Here is a 21,172-nt window from a genome sequence, read left to right on the forward strand (position 1 = left end):
TCTGCAGGGTTCTATGACGATCCGTTACTGTACAGTTTATAAAAATATGCATTGGCAGTTATGAACCAAAGAACCTTCTCACAAATTGAGCATTGTGTTTTCAATTGTTTTGCTGTAGTGTGTAATGCTGTGTATAGTGTTTACAGTTTTGACAGCTTCGAGCTGCTCTCTTGGTGTGGGAGTTTGAGTTTTGCAGTGGGAAGGTGTGGTTGTGTTTATGTAGCTTTAGAGAAGGGTGTTGTGTTTGGACATTGGGGGACCTGGTGGTAACGTTTGTGACATGTGTTTTAGCATTTGAGAAAAACTGTAAAGGTAAAAACATGACGAAAAATCCATCTGACATGGTCCCAGTTTCCCCAGTAGGTACTCTTCTTTTTATCTGTGAATAAACCCTCTAATTCTTAGATGCGAGTCCCACTTCTGAGTCCTGCTCACCTGCTCTAGACATGACACCATTTTAGTTTGAATAAGCCCCTAACCCAACTGGTTCCATCTAGTGATGTGCAGATTGATACTGAAATATCGATTCCTCCGATACCAGTCATTTATGTTCTAGAATCGATTCTCATATTAAAATATTGATATTTTAGTAATTTGGGGTAAATTTGTAGTTTATCATTAACAGGAACAGAGTGGAAAGAAACTATAACATTCGGATTGTCTACATTGGAAGGAACTACTTCCTCTTCTGCCTTTCATAGTCATGTGTGAAATAGGGCTGTATAAATGGAGTCATGTGCAGACGTATTTTACATCCACAAACACCAAGACACGGTTTGCGATACATGTGGCAAGACAGTGAGGTGTTGTGGCAACACCACTAACCTCGTCAAACACCTCACATTAAATCATGTAACAGAATATGATGAGCTTATGTTGAGGTGAACTGAAGAAGAGGAGAGGAGAGGGGTAGGTGCTGCTAGGGCGATACAGATGTCTCTCACAGATCGTTTAGTCCTTTAGTGCTGCAGCCAGGCAACATGCTCAAATGGCTTCAGTTTTTTTTTTTTTTTCTATATGATAATTCTGCATTATTAAGTGATAAGAACAAGTAATCTGATGTCCTGTAATCATGTTATGAAACTATAATTTGAGATACAATAAAAGATAGAGTAAAAAAAAAAGGTTTTTGTACAAAGTATCGGTATAGGATCAGTATTGTCGATACCACCCTGAATTTTACTTGGTATCAGATTGGAAAGGAAATCAGTGGTATCGCACATCACTAGTTCCATCTGAACTTTGTATTGCCTGCTAGGTAACACTCATAGGATCAGGGATTAGGACTTTTTAAACAGAGAGCTGGTCCAGACTTACTATATTGGGGCCCAGTTCCCACCAGATGGACAGTACCTTCTAATGATTCAATAATGGCACACCAGATGGATTTAGAGAAACATCAAAGAAAATTATGCAATTCTGGTTTTTCTTATTCATATTCAAAACTCAAATTAAAAAAAAAAAATCAAAGCTATTTGTTTCTGTTTAAATAAGTGATAAATATTTAGGCCAATGTTTATAAAATATATATTCTATCCATAAATGTCAGAAATTATATCTCACAGTGGGTTTTGGTTGCCATTTTTGCTCAAGTGAGTTCCTGATTAGGATCTGTGACCCCAAAATAATTTCCATTAAACCATCTGGTATGTTGATGACGGTGACAACACTGACTTTATAGACAGCTAACAAGTCTGTTCTCCACCAGGGAGCCAGATCTTCGGCAGTATGAGTATAGTGTCCTCTCTGTGGAGAGCCCATAGAATGGCCTATAGCACTGTTTAAAGGCACATTCTAAAGCAGTTCCACAAGATTGTAGAAAGGTTTGAAAAGGCACGAATCAGTATTTGGCACATGTGTTACAGTAAATAAAAAGATCTCATGATTTTCTTCTTTACTTTCAGTATCACTTATCACTGGTGAATTTCCAGCTGAGATTCCAGCAACATCGGGCCTGGTGTAGAATTCACTCTGTTCTGCATCAATTTTATTATTCCTTTATTTTGCATTTATTTAATGAGGGAGTGAACTCTTTAGATTGAGATTCTCCTTGGTAATAGTGTGCTAGGCTGACATAGGCAGCAATCAAGCATGTTTTCAGCACCAGGAGAAACTGGAACTCCTGAAAGAAAACTGTGAAAGAACGGGCGAATAAAGAACATGCAAACTCCACAAAGACGGGCTCCACCAAGGTTTACAACCCAGAAACCTCATCAGTGCTATCAACAGACATAGAAACGATTCTTGGGGCACAGATCGGGATCGGGATCAGTGCTAGCACTACTGCTGTGATCCAGCAGTGCTATCCACTGAGCCATACTATTACTAGGATGACATTTATTCATATTATTGCTATAAAAATTACATTATTAAATACATTTTAAGATATTTTTCACATACCACTGAAGTGCCCCATACTCATATTTGCCTCCAAACATTGCCTCCAATCATATGACCCCCCAGGTTACACAAGCTGTTTGTTCTCGTGTCTGTGCCCTCCGATACCTTCCCCAAACCACAGCTCAGTCCATGTATAAGCCATTTGCCTTTATCTACTAAAAAACGCTGTCAAAGCTAAAATGAGGACATGGGCCAAGCTAGTGCAATATTTATTATATTAAATTAAACACAGCGATTAGTGATACACTTTAAATGACAGGCAGACTTTCTTGTTACTTCTGTAGTTTTCTTATGAGGATTACCAATCACATACTGGACTCCTTTATTTGTTTTGATTCATGAGCACACTCACATTCATGACACATGTATGTTTAAGCAGATTGCTTCCACAAACAAACAAAAAGGTTCAGATCAATAGTTTTAAAACCTTTCTACCACCAGCATACATCATATCCTGTATCTGTCGGACTCACCCAGAAGTCTATACACCTTTAGGCCTGGAAGGCTCTTTACCTTCTTACCATCAGTCTAAGACTTCTGCATTTGGAAGACTTCAATTAACTTTTTTTTTCACTGTATTGTTAGCGCTGCAGACAAGAACCAAGATGGGGGATACATTAGTGATGCAAGTTGATGTTATTTATTCAAACCTTTCACCATTGTGTTAGTACTGTAAATTGATTTGATTTATTGTAATTATTTGTCCTTATTTTGATGTGTGTGTGTATATATATATATATATATATATATATATATATATATATATATTAGGGGTGCAACGATACTCGTATCGATATTGAACGGTTCGATACAGTGCTTTCGGTTTGGTACGCATATGTATCGAACAATACAACATTTTTTGTTTATTTTATCAACTTTTCTTCTGACGATGCTGTCTGTGTTGAGCGCTCAGTGGATCTGCGTTCGACTACTCTGCCTAGGCTGCACTGTCGAGTGCAGAGCCACTGAGCGCAGCGCAAGCTAGCAAGACAGAAGCTAAGCTCGTTGCAACATGGCAACTACCTCAACGCTACCTGAAATTGAACCTCCCCCACCCTCATTCAGATCTAGCGTTTGGAACTATCTTGTTTTTCATGTGAAGCATGACCGTGATGGTAAGCACGTCATGGACAAAAGTAAAACAATATGTCGGATGTGCCACGCAATGCTCAATTTGTGGGAACTAGTGCGTTAGCGCAGTTAGCTTGTTAACGTGTTGACGCAGTCCAGCCCCACGCACGGGGCGATCCGCAGTAACTTGTTAACGGAGATTTGGCGTTAATGTCATTTTATTTTTTTTTATTTTGTTGTTTCAGCAACATTAAATTTAAAACCTGTAAATATATATATTTATAATTTTAATAAATGATAAATTAAAAAGGCATGAACATTTTTTTTGTATCAAAAAAAATATCGAACCGTGTCACCAAAGTATCGAACCGAACCGAACCGTGGATTTTATGTATCGTTGCACCCCTAATGTTATATATATCCATCAATCCATTAAATCCATCTTATCAATGTTAAACAAAACACATTCACATTACAATTTGTCACAAACAAATCTTCACAAACTATCACACATAACACCAGCTCCTTAAAATTTTTCCAACCCAGGTGATCATAGAAGAGAAAACAAGAGTAAGTTCATCACTTTGGTCCATACTACAGATACTATAGTGTACTATACTATAACGTAGACCTAATTTTTGCAGGCATTTATTGTTATATATAATGCAAAGGAATAAGCTCACCTGCTTTTTATATAATTATAATAATTCCCATGAGCAATAGTACAAACCAAACAGAAAAAATTTAGACAGAAATTATTTACACATGACTTCAACTTGATGTGTTGTCATCAGGATTGGCGATATGAAAAAGATAAACAGTGTTCTATGCAGTTACTGTGCAAAACAAATTCAAATATAAACTATTTCTAACAAAATAACTATGCATCACAGTTTATACTGTGTCAGATCTTCTAAAGTACGTGTACAGCATTCTGCCAACAAGTTTCCATTTCTGCATCCATCGACACCTTTTGAAGGCCCATATGCTGCACTAACGGATGACTGTACTGTTTCTCTGTTTAAGGCCACATTTTGAAGCAGCTCCACTAAATTGTTGAAAGGAAAAAATGGACATGAATCAGTAAAAGGCAGACGTCTTTCAGTAGATCAGATCCAGTCACTTAAAGCTCTACCTGCTGGGGCAGCATACACCTCCACTTCACACAGGGTGAGAGTCTTCTTCTGTCCAGGAAGAAACACGTTCACAAAGCGACCCTCCATGCTGCCTCCATCACACCGGTATGTGTAGGTTTTACCCGCTTTGATATGTGAGATGGAAGCACACCTGACAGCAGAGAGTGTGGGGGCAGCATTATGTTAGTATTATGGACTTCCAGTTAAGGAGAAAGTAACATCAAGTAATTAACTAGTCCTGTGGTCGATAATATGTATATTGTAATTGCTGAAACATTGCTGTTCAAGTTATTCTAAAATAAAACAAACAAAGAAAAAAATCATAATGAACATTGACTGATATAAAATTACCTGGGATTATTGTTTCCATTGTTCTCCAGTGAGTTTCCTATTCTGATCTCAGCTCCATCCAGTCTTTCAGCACAGCAGTCTCCTCTGTTGGTGACTTTTACAGCAGTGATTGTAAAGCTTCGCTGCAGGTCCACCCTCCACCAGGGGTTGGTCTCGTCTTCAGCTGTGTGGCTACAGAAGCCATTGCTATAGAACGAGTTCCGTCTGCCATCGATGGCTTTGGACGCAGTGGCAAAAGAGAGTGTAGATGACTGGGTAGCTTCTCCTTTGAGTGCCACATTGGGTAATGGGTATCCTTGAAGGAAAACCAAGAGGACAATAATTTCTTTTGGTTGGGCTCTGACAACCCTTACTGGTAAAAAAAAACAAAACCCCCCCAAAATAAATAAGGATTAAAGCATCATTATATTTTTTCAGTAATCAAAAACACCCTGACACGAAAGCCTTCATTTGTACTTTTACTCAGTCACTTATAGTCTTCCTTATCAGCATCAGAATTAGTGGTGCAACGGATCAAAAATCTCACGGTTCGGATCGGATCACGGTTTTAAGTCACAGATAGGATCAATTTTCGGATCAGCAAAAATAGAAAAAAAAAGACAAAAATTCGACTCGCCATTTATTTATTTAAGTATTTTTTGCCTATTAAAAAACATTCAACTGAAGACTCATTTCACTCACTTATACAAAAACAAATTAAGGTGCATATGGACATTATGGACCATGCTGGGCAGCCTCTGCATCCTCTGCACACGGCCATAAACAACCAGAGGATTCTGTTCAGTGACAGGTTGCTTCTCCCAAAGTCAAGGACCAGCAGACTTAAAAAGTCCTTTGTCCCACACGACATTAAACTGTTTAACTCCTCGCTGGAGGGGAGAGGGAGGGGAGACGGGGACAAAGGAGGGGGGAACAAGTAAGCTGTAGTGCCTTTTCACTGTGCAATAGTTTTTGTTAATAACCAACGGTGTAATAAATCAAATCACTTTTATTGTCACATCACGTGTGCAGGTACACTGGTACAGTACATGCGAGTGAAATTCTTGTGTGCAAGCTTCACAAGCAACAGAGTTGTGCAAAAAATACAATAACATAAAACAAGCAAAATATAAGAATGGCTAAATCTGAGAGTAATAAATATATGTACAATAGACTCACTTGAAATGTGCCGTTCCCTTGTATTCTTATTCCTATTTATTCTATTTATCCCTTTTGTATTCTCTGTATTTATATATGTGTATATATGGTATTGTAGCGGGTCAGGGCTGTTCGGGGTTCTGTTTTTACAGTTATGTTTTGTTTATGTTACCATAGTGACGGGTGACGCCCTCTCGCTGCGATGGTGTGTCCTTCCGGGGTCAGAGGGCGCCCTGTGTGTTGTTGTTGTTGCTGTGCTGTTGCCGCGCTGAGCAGTGAGCTAGCGGCAGTGTTCTTCTGGCAGATGTAAATAAATGGCGGTGCTCCCTGGCTAAACATAAGAGATGTGAGTGAAGTTGGCCCCCCCACCTTCTTCAAATCCAACAAAAGTGGTATCAAATGTTTGTGCTACGTTTGTGCTGGTTTGTGCTGCAAAAATTTTCGTTTGTGCTACTATCATTTTAAAGATATTCAAGAAAATTTGTAGAGGTCATCAGAGGTCAACCAGCCCCCCACATTAATGGAATCAAACAAAACTGGTGTCAATGAACCGTGCTACGTTTGTGCTGGTTTGTGCTGCTAAAATTGTCGTTTGTGCCGCTTTCATTTTAAAGATATTTGATAAAAATTTCTAGAGGTCATCAGAGGTCAACCAGCCCCCCCACATTAATGGAATCGAACAAAATTGATGTCAAATGTTTGTGCTACGTTTGTGCTGGTTTGTGCTGCAAAAATTTTCGTTTGTGCTGCTATCATTTTAAAGATATTCAAGAAAATTTCTAGAGGTCATCAAAGGTCAACCAGCCCCCCCACATTACCCAAATCCAACAAAAGTGGTATCAAACGTTTGTGCTACGTTTGTGCTTGTTTGTGCTGCTAAAATTGTCGTTTGTGCTGCTTTCATTTTAAAGATATTTGATAAAAATTTCTAGAGGTCATCAGAGGTCAACCAGCCCCCCCACATTAATGGAATCGAACAAAACTGGTGTCAAACGTTTGTGCTACGTTTGTGCTGGTTTGTGCTGCTAAAATTGTCGTTTGTGCTGCCTCTGTTTTAAAGATATTGATGAAAATGCAAACGTCAAAAGGTCAACCAGCCCCCCACATCACCCAAATCAAACAAAAGTTGATGTCACAGGTTTGTGCTGCAAAAAATTTTGTTTGTGGTGCTATTATTTTAAAGATATTAATAAAATTCCATCCATCCATCCATCTATTTGCTTATCCTTTTAAGGGTCGCAGGGGGTGCTGGAATCTATCCCAGCTGTCATAAGGCAAGAGGCAGGGTACACCCTGGACAGGTTGCCAGTCTGTCACAGGGCCAACACACAGGGACAGACAACCATTCGCACTCACATTCACACCTATGGGCAATTCGGATTAACCAATTAACCTATCACCACAAGCTGCATGTCTTTGGAGAGAGCCCGGAGAGAACCCACGCAAACACGGGAAGAGAACCTGCAAACTCCACACAGAAAGACCCTGGCGTGATGGTGGAATTGAACTCAGGAGCTTCTTGCTGTGCGGCAACAGTGCTAACCACCGTGCTGCCGTAATAATAACATTAAATAACATTTATGAAGAAATTTAAAGGGGCATGCCAGTAGGTGCGTATCAGTTTATAATTAGATAAGGTGTTTTGAGCCAATAAGCTGGTTGTGGATCACTGACTACCATGTTTCTTAACATTACCTTACTCCATCTAGTGTGCTACCAGCAGGGTATATGCTAAAATGCTAATGGTTGTTAAAACATTAACCTAATAATATGTGAACTGTAGCTTTTAAGTCAAATGCTAATATTAACAAAAGTGCTGTCATTTGTATGTGGGCTGTCATGAGCAAGTTGTATAAAATTAACATACACAGGAGTGCACTTCAGTGATTCAGCAAATCTGAACTCAAAGGCTCCAAACAGCCTGCAGAACTGTGAATCTTAGGTAACTGTCAATGTTACCAGGAAGGGCCGACCCATATTTTTTGCAAGAGTCAAACTTCTGTAGCCATGGTCACAAAGGGCTATTAAATGAGTGGGCTATTAAACACGTGTGGGATTGACACAGACACAGATTTATCTCAACAGAGTCTGGATTTATCTACAAGTATTTTAATGATGAGCTTTGAACATTGACTAAATTCATTTTTATACCGATCAAATGAATTTTGAACTAGATCGTGTTAAGGATAAACTGATAAACTCTGCCAAAAAAAACAAACATAGCGACCTGTGATTGGTTTGTGATCACCAGGGGGTGCTATCATACACATTCTTCTTCTGAGAGAAAAAAACAAGAGTTGAAGAAAACATGTGCTAGCTATCTTATTTGCATTTTTAAGCTAGATCCCATGAGCAACAGCAATCATCAACACTTCAATTTACTACGTCAAAACAGTGTATCAAAGTAAGTAATTTTATGTCCACTTAAAGATGTAGAATTAAAGTTATAACCAAATTATAGCAGTAATAGATCACATTTTTAATTTTTGCTTGACAGATGCCAAAGAAATCAGTGGTGGACAAAATTGCAGTATTTGAAGTCCTTCGTGCTTCTAAAGAAGCAGTCATAAAAAATGGAAAAGTTTCAACTCCAAGTGATGACATATGGCAAAATCTATGCAAACAACTTGGTGAAAAGATGACACCAAAAGCTCTTTACACTTTTGTTAAATTAAACAGACACAATGTATGGGCTGCTCTGGATTACAGTGATGAAGAGAGACTGACTGACACAGACAGCAGTGACAATGATAATGATTTTGAACAAAGCAGCTCTCCTTTTCAAAACAAAGACTGCAAGACTTTCAATGTGGAGCTCCCATTTGAACAGTGGATACATATGATTCCACATAAAGTCACATACAAAAAGAATACTTTCAAGAAAAGGGAATACACAATTTTGAAGCCAGGTACATGGACTCATGTTGTAAACCAGGGAATCTGGAAAGAGGTTAAAAGTACATGCACCATTACTTTTAAACGAGCCAAGGTGTACCCCAGAACTGTATCTTGTTTTATTAAAATCAGAGGCTTTTGCAAAGAGTGTAGTGGCCAGCTGTACATTACATGTGAAAAGGAACCTGAAAATCACTGCCCAATGGTGCTGAAGTGTGTAATGGCAAACACGGATGAATCCATGCACACTGGCTTTTCTAAGAGAGCCATGTCCGGAAGTCTGAGGGCACAAGTAACAAAAGAACTTTGTGAAGGCAGACTGCAGCCCCATGTGTGGAGAGCATCAGAGGCAGCAAAGCTGATGGACTTTGGTGATCCAGAGCCAAGCCATCTACCAAATTTGACAACTCTGCGCAAAGCCAAACACGAACAAAATCAACTAGAAGTTGCTCATAAAAACCCAATACTGTCTCTCCACTCATTAAAATACAGTTCCCCTCACAGTGGAAGTATTTGGGACATTGGATTAGACAAGTTCTTCTGTCACTACTGGAGTCAAACTCAAATGCTGATGTACAAGACTGAAAAGCACACCATAGTCGCCTTTGATGCGACTGGCTCAGTTGTAAAAAAGCTTCTCAGGCCTAATGGTTTGTCTGGAAATATCTTCCTGTATCAAGGTGTGTTAACAGGAAGGGACAACTCTCACGTTCCAGTGGTGCAAATGTTGTCAGAGAGACATGATGTCCAGGCAATCACAAGATGGTTATCGGAATGGATTCGTGCTGGAGCACCAATCCCAAAGGAGGCCATCTGTGATTTCTCCTTAGCTTTACTTGGTGCTTTAGTTAAGGCTTTAACACATCATTCAGATTTGAAGAGCTACATTAATGAATGCTTTGGTGTCTTGCTTCTGAAAAAATCCTACAAACTACCACCATGTTTCATCAGAGTGGATGTGGCACACTTAATCAAAATGATTTGCCAGTGGGACTGTTTGAGAAAAAAGCCTCATCGGGTGAGGGATTTCTACGTGCGATCAATGGCACAACTTGTCAAGTCCCAATCCTTGGAAGAAGCAAAGGTCCTAATACGCAGCATTGCTATTGTGGCATTAAGTGAGACAGAAGGCTGTGACAGTTTTGGAAACCCCATTATGTCAGAAGTGTTCAAATCAAATCTGAAAAGAAAAATTGCAGATGAGACTATGTCTGTTTCTGATGACAAGGAAGAAGAAGACATTAGATTGGATCCATGCACAGAAATAAACACTGACTTAAGGCAGTGGGTGGCAGATATTTGTGAGGGGAGCAGGTGCCATGCTGAAGTTCATGGTGATCGAGACAATATGCACTATCTACCTGAGCTCGTCCCACACCTAATTAGATTGGGAGGATACCTACCACTCTGGACTGGAGTAATGGTTCCCCTATTTCAGAGCGAAAAGCTCACTGCAACTTCAGCTAATGTTGAAGCAGAGTTCAAGAACATTAAACATGGTCTGTTCAAGCATGAAAATCTCCCTATAAGGATAGATAAATTCATTGCACGTCATCTTGGTTTTATTGAAGGGAACATGCGGATCTGTTCTGCAAAACAAATACGAAAAGAAGCAGAGGTTGCCAGACAGGATGGTACAGTGAAGCGTCAGGATCCACACAAAGCCTTTGTGGAGCAGGAAGTGGATGATAACCCCTCTCAGGAGCCCAAAATTGACACAGACATGGACATTGAAGAAACAGCAGCTTTGGAAAACTGGAGAGGCCTTGCAGTTCCACCAAAGAAGAGGAAATTGACCTCATACCTCTCCCCTTGTCCTGAATGGCTCCACTCAGATCCAGCTGTGAAAAAGAAAAAAGTAAAGCTAGGGCTGTTAAAAAATGGAAATAATCAACAACCAGTAAAACTTGGCAAAGGACAATACTGTGTCATGAACACCTGTGCCTTTGATGCCTTCTGTCAAAGTCTGTGCTGCGCTTACTGTGACAGTCGTACTGCTCAAAACATGTTGAATAGTTCAGAGGAGAATAAAGTATTCCAGCTTGTGAAATCCCTTGCTTCAAAGGGTGTCACTCAACATGCCTATTCATTGAGGGCAGAGGTGCTGAGTTCAATATTCTGCCCTGTTCAGTTGAAGACTGGTGTTCATCATGTTGATGCACAGTGCCATGTGTCCACAGTAATTCAAAAAACAATGACGGAAAATCCAAGTGTTCACTTCACAAGACAGTGTTCCTCCCAGTACTGCAAACTTTACACACCAAACACAAGGCAAATACCTTTTGTTTCCATTGATCTGTCAGTCCTCTCAGCTTCTGGCATAGCTCACCTTCAGTCTGCTGTTGAACAAGGGCTCAACCTTCCAGCATCGCCATGCCTAAGACCAATCGAAAGTCCTGATGCATCTCCAACAGCATTTAAAACAGATTCATCAGGAAAGCAACTTTGCACAGGGACTGTTTGTCACAGTTTCACCCTGAGAGAGCTTGTATGGATTGACACAGACCTTGGAAAATGCTCTACAGAAACTCTGGAGCACAGTTTTCACAGTCCAAAAAGGTTTTTGCTTACTGAATTCCCATCCACTCTGCTACTTCAAGGAGAGAAATTCACACTGAAAGCAGTCATTACATTTCAGGAGGGCCCAACACCAGAAACACTCGGGCATTATATGACATTCTGTAACAGGACCCCGTACATCTGGGAGATGAATGATGACCTAAGAAAGGATGTAACCATAGCATCTGAAAACACCAGCGTATGTCCGCACGCTGTGCTCTACACAAAGGAATGATGGCAAGATCTCATGAAAGAAAGTCCTTTTCTAGTTTGTGAGTTAGATGATGGAAATAGCTGTTATTTTTCAGTTATTGTATTAGACTTGTGAGGCTCAGACAGTTCCATGTATTTACCTTTTCTAACAGGAAACATATATACTACATTGTTCTCGTAGTTTTGTATTTTGTTACCAGCAAATAAAGTTTTTTCTCCAACCGAATGCATTAATTATTTTAAATGCTATATTTAACCTAGTTTCTAAATAAGTTATAGCAGTTTGATTACTAGGTTTAAGAGTGTGATCAGAAGAAAAAAATATCCAATGCTGGTTAATATCTCTCAATTTCTTTACAGTAAAGAAAGTGGCTGGTTGAGCTTTAGAAACTTTTGGTAATATCTTTAAAATGAAAGCGGCACAAACGACAATTTTAGCAGCACAAACATAGCACAAACCTGTGACATCAACTTTTGTTTGATTTGGGTGATGTGGGGGGCTGGTTGACCTTTTGACGTTTGCATTTTCATCAATATCTTTAAAACAGAGGCAGCACAAACGACAATTTTAGCAGCACAAACCAGCACAAACGTGGCACAAACGATTGACACCAGTTTTGTTTGATTCCATTAATGTGGGGGGGCTGGTTGACCTCTGATGACCTCTAGAAATTTTCTTGAATATCTTTAAAATGATAGCAGCACAAACGAAAATTTTTGCAGCACAAACCAGCACAAACGTAGCACAAACGTTTGACATCAATTTTGTTCGATTCCATTAATGTGGGGGGGCTGGTTGACCTTTACATTTTCATTAATATCTTTAAAACAGAGGCAGCACAAACGACAATTTTAGCAGCACAAACCAGCATAAACGTAGCACAGTTGATTGACACCAGTTTTGTTTGATTCCATTAATGTGGGGGGGCTGGTTGACCTCTGATGACCTCTACAAATTTTCTTGAATATCTTTAAAATGATAGTAGCACAAACGAAAATTTTTGCAGCACAAACCAGCACAAACGTAGCACAAACGTTTGATACCACTTTTGTTGGATTTGAAGAAGGTGGGGGGGCCAACTTCACTCACATGGCTAAGAGGGCGGGGGAGCAAGACCGAACGGAATTCTGTCTCCTCCTTGTCTGAGCTCGCCACAGTATATTACTGCTCACATTCTGCAACTTCTGTATGCTGTGCAACTGGAAACTGAATTTCCCAGAGGAACCCACCCGAGGGATAAATAAAGTTTCATCTAATCTAATGTAATCTATAGGGCAGTACAGGGCTTTGTATCTACCACTCCACTGTGATATAACGAGCGGTCACGGTCACGTGGCTTTCCGTTGCCCTGGAGGTGCCCTGGAGGTCCACCCATTTGTAGTTAGAGCAACAGAAGATGCCTGGGACAGTTCAGCCATAACTTTAAACTTCTCCTGCTCATTCATGCTTGGAACGATCTTGTCACACTGAAGTGGACGATATATAGCGTGGCTCAAGCACATTCATCACAGTTTAAACCCCTTGTTTTGCACAACGGAATACGGCCTCCCGTCTGCAGCTAAACACCCCAGTAGCTTTTGTAATAGCTTTAGCCCGGTCGGATTGGGCAGCAAAAGGCTGCTTAAATACCGCAAACTCCTCTACTCCGCTACTTGGACCGCTAGCGCTGACCATAACTACCGCTTGACAGACCCACCACGCGCACCATACACATACTTTTTTTTTCTTTTTCGAATCTTCGGATCACGTGCGTACCGAACCGTGGAGTGGGATCAGTTCGGATTTCGGATCAACCGTGATCCGTTGCACCACTAATCAGAATTAAAGGTGTTTACCGTAGTACACTTCAACCTCGCAGAGATTTAGGACCTTTGCACTTCCTGGTAGGAACACAGTGACGTAGCGTCCCTTCACAGAGTTACATGGAAAGTAAAACGCTTGTCCCTTGGGAATGTGAGAGATGACGGCACACCTGTGTACGAAACAGTCAAATAGAAAAAGTATAAGAATGAATATAAAAAAGCCCTACTGATATGATGATTACTGACTTATGGTTATAAATCAAGCTCTTTCACCTGATGCTTTTAGAGTTACTGATTGATGTTGAATTTCCAATCCAGATTTCAGCACCATCCAGCCTGTTTTCCATTTCATCTCTATTGATTATCATTACAGCTCCAATTGTATACACATTTACCAGGTCTACTCTCCACCAGGGATTAGATTGTCCACTGGTAAGTGTGCAAGACCCTCTTTGATAGCTTGCGTCTCTGTTTCCATCAACTGCTCTACCAGCAGTACCCAAGGGGCCACCGGTTGAAGATTGGACAGCTGTTTTTTTCAGTGCCAGGTTGTAAAGAAGTTGACCTAAATGAAAAAAATAACTATTAATCAAAACAGAGGGCATTATTGTTATTTTCTTCTGGAATTGAGCATAAAATAAAATATATATCCATGTCGAGTGTCAAATTAGAAGTTCTTATATTTGTATTTGTGGAGGTTTGCAATAGGCAATTTACTGCATATTGCACTGAATGTACAGTCACAATAGCAGCTCGTAGTTTGACCTGATGTGTTTGCAGAGGTGGGACCAAGTCATTGTTTTGCAAGTCTCAAGTAAGTCTCAAGTCTTTAACCTCAAGTCACAAATCAAGTCTCAAGTAATGTCAGGCAAGTCAGAGTCGAGTCTCAAGTCACTGGTGTAAAAGTCCGAGTAAAGTCACAAGTCTGAAACTTTGAATTTCAAGTCCTTTCGAGTCTTTAAAAAAAAAAAACCACAAAAAAAGAATGTTGCAGTTATATGCTAAATGTAAATATTAGACCATGTAATTTTAAAATCTGTGTTTTTCTCAACACATGATGAAATAATGAACTTAGAAAATATACACAAATTGTGAAATTGCACCTCTATAAAATGCAGCTCAATTAAACTTAGCTCCAAGAATAATTTTCACCGACAGTTCTGAGATAAGCTGCATGTTATTCTTGGATGCGCTTGTAGGGCCGGCTTTAAAATCGCATGACAAAAATATCATACACATTAAAAAAAACTGTATCACCAACGGAGCCTGGACAAGATTTGCTAGTTAGATGAAGTCAGCTATCTCATCGTAGCAAAAGAGAACCTACCGTTCTTTATGGAACTTCAACTGTCGGACAAAGTTGGAAGTTGTTCCATCTCTGTCTGTGATTCTCTTCTTGCATGTTTTGCATATTGCATTTCGGTTTTTTGTTGACTACTTCATAGTTCATGTACCTGAAAAAAATAACTCCTTGCAGCATTTTTGAACGTTTTTTTTTTTTTTTTTAATCTGGTTAATTTGATTGGCTGTGCTACAGCTCACGCACACATAGTACGGAGTGTGGTTTGAATAAATGAATCAATGAATTGAATTAATGGTGCACACTTTCTATATAATATGTATGTTAAATTTTATATTTGGGGTGAAATATCAATTCTTTTCAAGTAAACCGGTTCAAGTCTGTGAGGAGAAAACTATTAGGAGGCAAAGAAACACAGACTCAAAGATTTTACATGTACATGGGCGATGCCCCGACACTGCACCAACATGTGCACTGTGTGTGTGTCACAGAGGAATCGCGCCGGGGCTCCCAGTACGTTCTTTATTTATACTCAAACAAGCTTTCACAGCAATAGGTGTGGCATGTACAGAACTCAAATAACATCTCCTTAAAAGGAGAGACCGTTAGCTTATCTGTTGAAACAGGAGGTAGCTTGGTATGTATAGAACTCAATAACATCTCCTTAAAAGGAGAGACCGTTATCTTATCTGTTGAGACAGGAGGTAGCTTTTTGGCTGTCACAGCACATTTTTTTCTGCACACAATGTCTCACTCCCTTTTCCTGCAATTGTTCAATTCACAAGCTCTTCTTCCTTTAAATGAAGCTACAAATAAACATAACACAAAACTCAAAATCTCTCAACAAAGTCCAATTCAAGTCCCAGGTCATTGGTGTAAAAGTCCAAGTCAAGTCACAAGTCTTAGAACATTTTTTCAAGTCAAGTCTAAAGTCATAAAATTAATGACTCGAGTCTGACTCGAGTCCAAGTCATGTGACTTGAGTCCACACCTCTGTGTGTTTGTGATCATTTCTTCTAGGAGCGTTAATTACGGTGTGTTCACACCGAACGCGATAGATGAGACCAGAGCGTCAGGTTTACATGGAAAGTCAATGTAGAAGCGCGATGATGTGCGATTACGGATCCCGCGAAAATTCAGAAGCAGATTTGCGTCGCGAAAACGCATCAAACGCGCGTCAAAGCAGCGCGTCAAAGCAGCGCGTCTGGCGCGTTTGACTCGCGAATAAAAATACGTGCGGCAGTTTTTGTGTTGCATTTTGTGCATTCACGCGTATCGCGTCTACTGCTCGAGTTGGAAAAATCTGAACTTCAGCGTCAATCCGCGCCGCGACAACCAATCAGGAGCCTGGTGACGTGGCCCTGACCTAGGTCAAAGGGGCAGGTCCAGCCAAAGCCCTTCATTCTTCATTCAGTATGGAGGAATGGTTAATCAACGCCGTAGCAAACCACCCGGAGCTGTACGACACCAGCTGCTTTCTGTACCGAGACAGGAATAAAAAGGACCGAGCTTGGAGGAAGATATGTGAAGAGATCGGGCAACCTGGTAAGTTCATTCATTTCTCTTTTTAAATTTTTGACTGACCAGGGGAAGCCGCACAAAAGCTAGCAAGCCCGCCTACTGTCCCGCTATTTTCCCACTGATGTACAAATACCTTTCTGCTTTTGTGTTGTCATATAGGAATATATGTTATTGTTTATTAATAAACAGCACACAGTGGTCCCGCTGTTCATCCATCACTGCCTCGCTTTTTCGCTGATTTTTTTTTGCACAGTACAGCATTGCATTCTGCAGCCTGATTGTCAAATCTCCTCCATGTCGTGGCTCCTGTGCTTGCCAAATTTATCATGTTTGGTTTTGATAACCATCACGTCCAATAGAAAAAACAGCACAAAAACACTCATAACTATGACCCTCATTCGGAAATACACACCTGCACCGGGAGGGAAAAAGGCGCATGAAAGTGGCAGGCAGACGAAGACAAAACGCTGCATAATAATACTTTTACGTTTTAAAATCTACAAAGGTTTGCACTTTCAAGTCAAGTCAAGTCAAGTCAACTTTATTTGTCAATTCTGCCACATGTACAGGACATACAGAGAATAGAAATTTCGTTACTCTCAAACCCTAGATTAAAAAATGCAAATAAAATAATTAAAAATAAAAATTTAAATAAATACAATACAATTTTACATATAACAAGAAAGCTATGCAATATACAATATACAATATTCAAGTAAGGATAAATGACCATGAGTGTAAACCAGGCAGAGTAGTGCAAATAAGCAAATAGTGCAAATGGAGATTAGTAATATACGGTAAGAGATGGTATGACAACAAAGTCTTATGAGGTACTGGCAGTCCAACGCTCCACAAAGTGACTGGTAACTGGTGCAGGCCAGTGAGTGAAGTCAGAGTGTGTGTGTGTGTGTGTGAGTGTGTGTGACAGAATCAACTTGAATCAACTTGTGAGAACTGTGAGAACTGTGACTAATGTTCATGTGTGTGGGGAAAAAGTGTATAAAGTGCGTGGCTAGTTATTCTGAGAACCTGTATATACTTTCTCTATGACTATTGTTTTCAACCTGTTAACATTTAATATTGTCTTGACAGAGTCAACTGATTCTGCAAGTTTTTGCTTTATTACTTTAGGGCCAACCAGTAGAGATAAAAGAATAGGAAGAATGAAAAGATCTCAAAATATTGAGAATTTCTTACTGAAGAAGGCTAAAATACAACCAGAAGCAGAGAGCAATGTCAGGGAAAGGTGGACTGAGCAGCAGTCATCATTGTCATTGAGTTCTACAAATGAAGGTATGTGTGAAAATGAATAAGGAAAATGCAAGGAAGGGATGTTTATATTGTCAATTGTTCAACCGATCCATAGGGGACGAATCCTAATATTTGGGAATAAATAATTAACTAAGCAAATATATGTATTGTGGCACATAATTAGAAAGTAAAACAAAATCCTTCTTTAAATAACATGTTTTTTATTTAATGATCCACCTATTCTAAATCACTGATAATATTTGATGAAGCATAGAGTAGGTACTTGAGTAAATGTTTACTTTCAAAACATAAAGATTTTTGCAACTGCTGCTGTTTACAAATGTTTTTGTACTTCTTGTCTTCCTAACATGTAACACACTCTTATTAAAAGTTCAAGAGGTTTATTTTTGCACAATTTATACTGAAAACACTATCAAAAGAATATGGGCTCAAAATGTGGTCATAAATATTTTGTACTTGTAAATCAGGATTTGTATGTGTAAAAAGAATTTGTGTGTGCGTAAAAAAGATTTGTATGTGTAAAAAGGATTGCCGACATTCCTTATCATACATGCATACGTCTGTTGGCTGAGTTGGGGAAACGTTCTCAATCGAGTTTTTGAGCTCAGCAAGGAAATCTGTCAGTTCATGGACATGGCATGTATGATGTGGTGAAGGCATTTCAAGTGAAGCTGCCACAAATGCACCAGTGCAACTTGCCTCACTTTCCCTGTTGCCAAGTAATGTTGAACCAAGTCAGTGCAACAGTGCTCCCAAATGCGCACTTTGCTGATAAACTGAGCGCACTGAGTTTGCGGCGCTTTGGTGACTTTGAAGCAAAAAAAAAAAGAGAATTTCGAGCTGCATTACAAACCATTTACAGTTGATGTGGAAACTGTACCTGTGCAAATTCAGATTGAGCTGCATTCTAATGGGACACTCAAGGGAAAGTATGACACTGAATGGCCCGCAGACTTCATTAGTTATATTCCTGAAGCAATGCCCCCGGCTCGAACCTTGTGTATGTTTTCATTTATTTTTTTCTGGGGTTTTTGGCAGCATGTTCATATTTCTAACTTGCATAATTTTGACAGGATATATTTTTTATGGAGAGCAAAATATTTAAAGTTAAAGTTTATTTTTTTAAGTTTATTTATTCTGGAATTATATTCCTGTCTGTATTCATATTTATGTTTACAAAAACATTGTTTTAGTGTGTTCAGCAAATGTTTATCTTGTCTGGCCTGCGACCTAAAGTGTGCCTTGAGGTTTGGCCCCTTGTGCAATTGAGTTTGACACCTCTGTATTAAGAGAACACTCTCTGTGTGAAAAGTAATGGCTCTTCCTTTGACAGTCATGAATTAACTTTAATTAACTACACACTGTAGAAACTTGAGTTCAGTATCAGTGGACACACTCAGACCTGAGCACTGCCAGACCTGCTGAATCAAGAAATCACTTAAAAAGAAGCTGTCTGACAAAGTGAAGCAGGCTAAAAGATCAAACAAAGTATCATCATTGATATCAGTCTGACTCCAACAGTGGAATGGTTTGTAGGCCTTTTCTAGAACCATGCATTCGTTCTGAGCTGTCACATTTATCAGGATTTAGTTGCCCTTTTATTAAAAATAAATAAATAAATATGGATTTTCATTCAGCTTCATCTTATTGATCTCAACTGCCATGCACCGAGACAGTTTCATGTTGGTTTGAAAGTAACTTGCTCCAGCACTTGGCTGTGCGTTGTATTTTGATTTGATTTCTGATTCTCTTGGTACAATCCATTGGTTGTCATTGAAATCAGCTTTTTAATATTCTTTTTTTTCCAGTTCCCACCATATGCTAAGTTTGTAATTACTAAAAAGTGTTACCTGCCAGTGCTCCAGATGTTAATGTTAACATGATGGAAATGCCTGTTAACATATAGAGATTGAAAATATTTAAAAAAACTGAATTATTATTTTGAATTGTTTTAGTGATGTGTGCATTAAATGCCATCTATTGTCATTTTACCTTTTTTATAGACAGTTTAAGAAAATTTAACTTACCAGTGAAGCTCCATATATGACTGCCCCTCATGGTTATGGAAAGTATCCAAGTCAAATTAATTCTGACATTACATATACTAATTAATAGTACACTCCAGCTGGTAGCTAGATTGACTTAGTGGCTCTGTAGCTTTCTACTAAGCTCTCATAATCACACCCTTATTTGTTGAGATTAAAAAAAATGCAAATTTTAGTCACTAAAGTTTGCATGAACAAAACACACCCAGATTGATATCTGCTGCTTCTTCTGTTCTGCAAAGGTTAGCTAGACTGGCTACAGAATTTCAAGGTCAATCCACTAATTTCACACACAACTAGGCCTGCATAATAAATCGAAAATCTATTGTCAGTGCGATATCAGCCTGTGCGATGGGCCCATCGCAAAAGATGGCATAAACTGCAATAATTGGGTACCTCAAAATGTTTACACATGTGCTTTAAAGAATTTACCAATCAAATGGATTAGAGGCCCGTCTCCAACGTAGGTGGGGAGCGAACAACACTGCAGCAACGAGTCAGAGTTGTAATGGCTGAGAGCGAGACGCATGATGAGAACACTACTGACTATGAACTTGTGTCTAAAAAAAATAGTACCTCGCTTATTTGGAGGTACTTTGAATTTGATAAAGACAACTTTCTCCAAACACAGGTACTCTGCAAAACTTGCCAAACACTCGTGGCAACCACCAGAGGAAACACGACTAATCTCCACCATCATCTTCAATACAACCAGAGAGAACTGTTTGAATAGTTCCAGAAAGACAGGGCTAGCCAAACAAAGGTTGCTAATGTTAAGACAAAGAGCACAGCAGTCCAACAGCTGTCTCTGTATCAGAGTTTTTCAAGTGGAACTCCTTATGAGAAAACGTCGAAGTAGTACAAAGAAATAACAGAGGCCATTACACATTTTTTGGCTAAAGACATCATGCCTATAAATACAGTTAGCAGAGAGGGCCTCACCAGTCTGATACATAAAGTGGACCGGAGATAACGCATCCCCTCACGAAACTACTTTTCCCATGTCGCCATTCCACAAATGTGCGAAACATGTCGCAAGTCATGTTTGAACTGAGCCAAGCTGAAAACTACGCAAGCACTAAGACCTATGGTCAAGTCGTACAACGGAACCATATATGAGTTTCACAGTGCACTTCCTCACCGAAGACTTTGAACTGAAAACACGGTGTCTAGACACTGTGTATTTTCCAGACTCTCACACTAGTGAAAATATAGCCCATGTATTACGTGAGGTGCTAGCCAGCTGGGATCTTAAAGAAGTCCGACAAGTGTGCATCACCACAGACAACGGTGCCAATGTTGCGAGAGCCCCGGAGCTAAACAACTGAGTCAGACTTCAGTGTTTTGGACACAGGCTGCACCTAGCAATCAGTAAGTTTTATTCAAGGCAAAACTTTTTTTAACTATAAAAATTTGCTGTACGTTACTATCAAATTATTTTTATTAGCTTCAACTTATGTAATGACAAT

General features: G+C 39.5%; 1 protein-coding gene across 1 annotated transcript; it reads right to left on the reverse strand.

Moving 5' to 3' along the window:
• Positions 1-4,580: 4,580 nt before the first annotated feature.
• Positions 4,581-20,403, reverse strand: LOC146390777 (uncharacterized). Its single transcript, XM_084922274.1, has 5 exons — positions 20,280-20,403; positions 13,839-14,130; positions 13,599-13,735; positions 4,959-5,253; positions 4,581-4,758 (listed from the first exon to the last, which is right to left on the reverse strand). The coding sequence occupies exons 1-5, from the start codon at positions 20,401-20,403 to the stop codon at positions 4,581-4,583; spliced, it is 1,026 nt and encodes a 341-aa protein (XP_084778400.1).
• Positions 20,404-21,172: the final 769 nt, after the last annotated feature.

Source organism: Perissodus microlepis, chromosome 3 (genome assembly GCF_051167445.1).
Source record: "Perissodus microlepis isolate ML-2025 ecotype Zambia chromosome 3, ASM5116744v1, whole genome shotgun sequence".
Lineage (NCBI taxonomy): Eukaryota > Metazoa > Chordata > Actinopteri > Cichliformes > Cichlidae > Perissodus > Perissodus microlepis.

Bases quoted from the DNA above. Each gene is read 5' to 3' on its own strand.
- LOC146390777 (XM_084922274.1), bottom strand. From the start codon at position 20,403: ATGATGGTGGAGATTAGTCGTGTTTCCTCTGGTGGTTGCCACGAGTGT. The intron at 13,736-13,838 runs GTGAAAGAGCTT...TTTCGTACACAG, and splicing joins AGTAACTCTAAAAGCATCAG to GTGTGCCGTCATCTCTCACA. The intron at 5,254-13,598 runs GTAAACACCTTT...TTTTCCTTCAAG, and splicing joins CGAGGTTGAAGTGTACTACG to GATACCCATTACCCAATGTG.